Source organism: Mus caroli, chromosome 19, assembly GCF_900094665.2.
Source record: "Mus caroli chromosome 19, CAROLI_EIJ_v1.1, whole genome shotgun sequence".
Taxonomy (NCBI): domain Eukaryota; kingdom Metazoa; phylum Chordata; class Mammalia; order Rodentia; family Muridae; genus Mus; species Mus caroli.
The window spans coordinates 43,175,271-43,181,920 of NC_034588.1; the positions used below are offsets into that span (position 1 = coordinate 43,175,271).

General features: G+C 53.7%; 1 protein-coding gene across 1 annotated transcript in view; it reads left to right on the forward strand.

Annotated features, from left to right (window-relative positions):
- Window positions 1–3,889, forward strand: part of Trim8 (tripartite motif containing 8) — a 15,320-nt gene extending 11,431 nt beyond the window's left edge. The window contains exons 2-6 of the mRNA XM_021151655.1: window positions 243–338; window positions 628–861; window positions 1,883–1,914; window positions 2,051–2,166; window positions 2,497–3,889. Coding sequence (XP_021007314.1) covers window positions 243–338; window positions 628–861; window positions 1,883–1,914; window positions 2,051–2,166; window positions 2,497–3,104 — 1,086 coding nt within the window. The 3' untranslated portion in view covers window positions 3,105–3,889. The remainder of the gene's footprint in view (window positions 1–242; window positions 339–627; window positions 862–1,882; window positions 1,915–2,050; window positions 2,167–2,496) is intronic.
- The last annotated feature ends 2,761 nt before the right edge of the window (window positions 3,890–6,650 follow it).

The window sequence follows — 6,650 nt, forward strand, 5'->3', positions numbered from 1 at the left end:
AAAAAAAAAAAAAAAGAAAGTTCAGGGCTTGACTACCCATGAAGACCCTCGAATTTCCCCTTTCTGAAAACTGCTGGTCCTGGTGCTGCTTGAGGGCTAGGGAGGCTGGCTGGTAGAGATTTGAGGTCCTCTTGAGTCAGAGGACCTCTGAGAAGACTCTGTGCACAAGAGGGTGAAATGCTGCCCGACTGAGTTTGGAGCAGCACCCCATTCTCACACCGCTATTCCAACTGTCCCTACAGAAGATGCTCATGAAGCAGCAGGAGCGGCTGGAGGAGAGAGAGCAGGACATTGAGGACCAGCTGTACAAGCTCGAGTCAGACAAGCGCCTGGTGGAGGTAGTGAACCCTGAGCACAGGTGGGGTGATGGGGATGCAGGGTCTTGAGGCGCTCTGTGCCGGAGCCACCTGTCAATCACTCACCTATTGGAATAGGAGCCCACAGGTCAAAAGTGGTTGGCACACAGCCCAGTGCTATACAGGGGGAATTGGTGGGTCACACTTGACCCTCAGAAGGCAGGGGGTTCAAGAGCCCAGACCCTAGCACCAGAAATGGAGTTGGGGTAGTGACGTCAGCCCGAGGTCACTCAGTGCTCATGTGCCTGCCGGTCCTTGTCTATCTCTGCAGGAGAAAGTGAGCCAGCTGAAGGAGGAGGTGCGGCTGCAGTACGAAAAGCTGCACCAGCTGCTGGATGAGGACTTGCGGCAGACAGTGGAGGTCCTAGACAAGGCGCAAGCCAAGTTCTGCAGCGAGAACGCGGCGCAGGCGCTGCACCTTGGGGAGCGCATGCAGGAGGCCAAGAAGCTGCTGGGATCCCTGCAGCGTCTCTTCGACAAGACAGAGGATGTCGGCTTCATGAAGGTGGGACTGGGGCCCGCTTGCACAGCCCTGCTTCCCAACTGCTTTTAGCCTATGACGATCACCTCCTTTGTCTTTGGAGCCAGCCTGCATGGGCTAGACTTTGTCCAACTGCTGTTCCTAGTTCTGTGACCTTGGACAAGTCACCGATGCTTCCTTCCTAAGCCTTGGCGACCTGTCCTCCATCCTTTATCTGTTAGTCCACATTCTTTTTTTTTTTTTTTCTTGGTTTTTTGAGACCGGGTTTCTCTGTGCAGAACTCACTCTGTAGACCAGGCTGGCCTCCAACTCAGAAATCTGCCTGCCTCTGCCTCCCGAGTGCTGGGATTAAAGGCGTGTGCCACCACCCCCAGCTCACATTCTTTTTTAAAATTTGAAAACTAAAAGAAACAAATTTTGGCAGCTACCTCATTTAATAGCAAATACTGGGTAGAACTGGCATGGGCAGTTAATGGCCTCTCTGTGTTTCACATGGTAAGAAAATTCAAACAGGTTGCTGTGGAAGTATTGATGGGTTGGACTGTGGTGTCCTGTTTGGATCATATGTGTAACACGATGCTTCTGACACCAGATTTCAAAGGCCTGTTGGACTAGGTGGTGTACACTGTCAATCCCAGCACTCAAAAGACAAGACAAAGGCAGGTGGATCTCAGAGTGCCAGCCCAGCCTGGTCTACAGAGTGGATTCTAGGACATATAGAACTACATAACAAAGAGACCCAGCAAAAGGCCTGTAGCACCCTCTCCCAGATGTAAGGGGTACAAAGAAGACATGATGGGAATGCAGCTCAGGGTGTGCGGTACTTGCCTGGCATGCACAAAGCTCAGGGCTTGCTCTTCAGTAACGTATATTATGCCCATTGCCACACTCTCTTGTACTCTGCACAAGGACGTGGAGGCAGGAGGATAGTTCAGGATCGTCCTAGGGCTTAGTTCTAAGCCAACCTGGGATACATGAGGTTCTGTTTTGAACAACAGGAGCCTTGCCTTTCCCGCTGACTGACTGTTCTCTCCTTCCCTTGTAGAACACCAAGTCTGTGAAAATCCTAATGGACAGGTGAGCTGAGAGCCCTGAGTCCTCCAGAACACGTCTGAGGGAGGGCATAGAGGGCCACACCCACTGGTGGGGAGGAAGGGCGGGCTCATGGTGACACCCCCCCCTCACAGCCGATGCCCCGTCCACTGCTCCCCAGGACCCAGACCTGCACGGGCAGCAGCCTTTCTCCCCCTAAGATCGGCCACCTGAACTCCAAGCTCTTCCTGAACGAGGTGGCCAAGAAGGAGAAGCAGTTGCGGAAGATGCTAGAAGGTGAGGGGTTAAAGGCCTCTGGGCAGGGGTAACGGCCAGCCAGTACCATCTCCAAGAGGCAGTATAGCTTAACCTGGGCAGACCTGGGCTTATACCCTGGCTTTGCCACTTCTAGCATGGGACCTTGGGCAAGTGACATTACATGACCCTCCTGAGCTTCGGTTTTGTTTTGTTTTATTTTCAGTTAGAATATAAAAATAGTAAACACCAACCAAGATGTCACACACAACACACATTTGGACCCACAGAGGTTCAAAGCCCACCCAGGAGAGGAAACCCAGGTTGTTTGGGTCGGGAACTTCAGCAACATTTATTCCAAACTCTTCACAGGTCCCTTCAGCACACCGGTGCCCTTTCTCCAGAGCGTACCCCTGTACCCTTGTGGTGTGAACAGCTCTGGGGCCGAAAAGCGCAAGCACTCGACAGCCTTCCCTGAGGCTAGCTTCCTGGAGACTTCGTCGGGCCCAGTAGGCGGCCAGTACGGGGCAGCGGGCACAGCCAGCAGCGAGGGGCAGTCTGGGCAGCCCCTGGGGCCCTGCAGCTCCACGCAGCACTTGGTGGCTCTGCCAGGCGGTACCCAGCCAGTACACTCGAGTCCTGTGTTCCCCCCTTCGCAGTACCCCAACGGCTCCGCCACCCAGCAGCCCATGCTCCCCCAGTATGGCGGCCGCAAGATTCTCGTCTGTTCTGTGGACAACTGTTACTGCTCTTCCGTGGCCAACCACGGTGGCCACCAGCCGTACCCCCGATCCGGCCACTTCCCCTGGACAGTGCCCTCACAGGAGTATTCACACCCACTTCCACCCACACCCTCCGTCCCTCAGTCACTTCCTGGCCTGGCGGTCAGAGACTGGCTCGACGCTTCTCAGCAGCCTGGCCACCAGGATTTCTACAGGGTGTATGGGCAGCCGTCCACCAAACACTATGTGACAAGCTAACGCCAAGCAGGCAATGGACGCTGGGGACCCTTCTCCCCAGCCCCGGTGGCTCGGGAATTATGCATTCAGAGACCGGCCCTTTCCACCCTCCTCTCTCCTTTCTTCTCCATTCCTCCACGTCATTTCTTTTTTGGATTATGTTTTATTTAGGGTCTTGTTTTGATTTTTTTTTTTTTTTTAATTATGCATCTCCTGGATGAGGAGGTGACGGTGGGAAGTAGCCTTGGCCCTTGGCAGGGGCTGCAGGTAGCCCTGGAGTTGGGACAGTATCTTAACTCAAGGTACTGGGCTCTCTTTCCTTCTTTTTTTTTTTTTTTTAAATCCTACCCCCTTCCCTTCACACCCCCATGGCTGGAAGAAGCCTTGGATGACAGCTCTTTGCTCGCCCTGGGAGGCAGCCCAGTGCCCACTGCCCGTTTCTCCTCCCTTCACTGGTTCCTCTGGGCAGTGTGATCACTGGTGGAGAAAAGAGTGACCTAGAGATTGTGGAGGGTTTTCTTTGTTTTAGTTTTCAATTTTTTTTTTTTTAAACCAAGAGTGATTTCTATACAACCTCTTCCTAGCCGGAAGTTCAAGGCCACATCTCAAGCAGCCTTTGGCATCTTCAAACCCAAGTGGAATCTTTCAAAGCCAGGAGCCCCGTGTCCAGGAAAAGCTGAGGAAAAAAAAAAAAAAGGAGAAAAAAAAAAAAAGAACTTTGCCAATGATAGTGACCACAGCGAAAGCAAATAATAATAATATTAATAATAATAAAGAGAAATAAAAGAAATAATGAATAAAAACAAGAGCACAGCCCTTGTGGAGGTCAGTGGGGGAGGGGCTGCCTAGCTCTCCATCCTTCCCTGGATCTTGGTAGAGCACCTTCCTACAGGGAGCACTTTATCTGAATCATAGACTTCCTGTCTAGAGCACACACTGAAATCCAGTCTTCTAAATAAACATGGCGCAGTCTTGCCCTGGCCTTGCCTCTCACCCCACTGGCCCTCTCAGGCCTAGAACCTTTTGATGGTGGTCTGCACAGGGCTCTCTAAGTCTGCTGCCTCCACTCTCCTGTCTTGATTTCTGTCCTCCTGGGTCTAGACACAATCCCAGACCTGTAAATATCACTTCTCAGACACCAGCTACCTCTGTCCTTCACCTTCAGTTTATTGAATAAATCCTTGCTGAAGGCCTTCCAAACCTGGCCCAATGGGACACAGGCCCCTAGCATCTCCGTGAGGTCCTGCCAGTGTGCACGTGCTATATGCTAGGTGCTATACAGGACTGCAGACTCAGAGACAAAACAGACCCTATTCTGGGGAGAGGGGCCACTGGGCTCCTTCCTTTAATGACTTGGGACTTTGGCCCTGGAAGGGATAGAAGGGGTAATAGGATTAGAAGGGGAAGGAGAGCTAGATCTGAAAACCCAGGAGTTTGAATTCCTAAGTGCAGTGGTGGTTATGGATCCTGGGGTTTGAGAAGGGCTGTCTGATACACAGCATCCTTGAGGAGCGCTGGAACACACCCACCTTCCCGCACTGAACTAGATTCCTTTAAGCCCTCCTGAGCACTGGGGTTGCTGGCTGGCTCTCCATTCTGGAAGGTCCTCTGCTCTGCTAGCTGGTTACTTGACTGGTTGCTTTTTAAGCCAGGGTTTCTATGTAGCCCTGCCTGACCTTGAACTCACTGTAGACCAGGCTAGCCTGGAACTCAGACCCACCTGCCTCTGCCTCCAGGGTGCTAGAATTGGAGGAGGCCACCACCTGTGTCTCGGCTTCCTGTTTTGCATGCGCCCCTTAAAGTGAGCCTGTCCCTTTTTCCCAGACCAGAAGGAGGCAAACCTTCTAGGGTACATAGTTCTTTCTCTCCTTTTTCCTCCTGTTTTCTGTGGAATCTTGGCAAACCTGGTACAATGTGGGCAGGGAGCCATAATGGAAGCCCCTGTGAGCTGCCTAGGCCTCGGTGACTTCCGGTCACTGCACCTCAGAAAAACAAAAGTCCCAGGTAGGAAAGTAAAGATGTGTCACACACACACACACACACACACACACACACACACACACCCCCGTCCCCTAGTCTGGCAGGCTGTTCAAAAGAAGGGGTGTTTCTTTTGAAGTTTAGAAATTTGCATCATGACCTCCCCCACCCTAGGCTGGCTAGAGGCCAGAGCTAGGAGTTAGGACAAGCTGCCCAGGTTCCTGCACCTGTTTGGGGCCGAGGGGGAGGGGACAGATGTCTGAGACAGGTGGATACTGGTGGGTAGATAGACCCTCTTACTGCATTGCCTCCTCTCACTGTCTAGTTTGTCAGGAGCCCTGGTACATCCTCCATGCCAAGAGCTGGAAGCCAAGATGCAAAACTGCCTAATTTCTCTCCCACTTGGTCCAATTTGTTTTGGCTAGCGGGAGGGGACCCTTTCTCTAGGTGCACTAACCAGGTCGAGGCGTGGAGAGACACTGTGGAAGATAAATTAGGCTGGAGCCCCACCCCCAGCCTCCTTTGAAGCCCACCCCAACGATCAACTACACAGCTGTAGGCCCAGATCCTGTTTGGGCAGCGGAGAAACCGGGAAAAACTCCATCCAGCTGTCCCTAGCTACCCAGCTGTCCTGGCTTCATAGAAGCAGCTGTCACCCACCTCCTAGCAGAGTGAAGGGCAGAGGCCCAGAAAGGGCTTAAGTGCCGCCCTCCCGCTCACCCCCAACTCCACCCTACCCCCGAGGCCCGGCCCGCTTAGGGACGCAGGGAGGAACTTTTCCTATGGTTCTCTGGAAGGGCAGGGCTTATACCCCACAGGTGCACTGTCCTCTAGGCAGGCCCCTGTGCCCCTCACCCTCACCCCTTCTTGGAGGCCACCATGCCTTCCCTTTCCAGGAAGTGCTGGGAGGCAACAGCCCTTTCCCCACCACCCCACAGACAGGGGCGGCAGCTCCTGTGGCCCAGATGCGCGCAGAGCCCGCGAGGAGGCCACCGGGCGGGGTGGTGGGAAGGGGGCGGTTTCCTCCACTACCCTGGCCTGTCGGGCTCTTTTATGTCACAGCCCTCCCCCGACCCAGGCAAAGGCAGCAGCTGGGCAGGCTCCCGCCCCCTCCCGCAGCCTCTCCCAGCTGTCTTTGGGGTGGGGCTGGGCAGCTGGAGAACAGCTGCAGGGCAGGGAGTGGGGGCGGCCCTGCAACTGCCGGAAGCATCTCTACGCCTGAGAAGAAGATGGACTGAGGGCAAGAAGGGCTGGAGACAGTTGGCTCTTCCACCCCTTGTCCCAGGGTATTTGACTCCCCCAGACCCCAGATTTTTTTAATACAAAACACAAAACCTCTCCTCACTCCGAATGAGATACCTAGGGGCCCAGGATACCACGGGAAGGGCCATTTGAGCAACGTCAGCATTTTCCCTACACAGAGACCCCTGACCTTCCAACTTCAGTTCTGAAGTCCTCCCAAGCCCTGTTCACACCCTCCCACTCAGAGCCTAGTCATCAAACCGGATCTCAGTCACCTTCATCTTCTCCCTATGTGGAAACCATTGGTTAGCAACTTCAGGAGGGTACTTAGCACGTGGGAGATTCCCT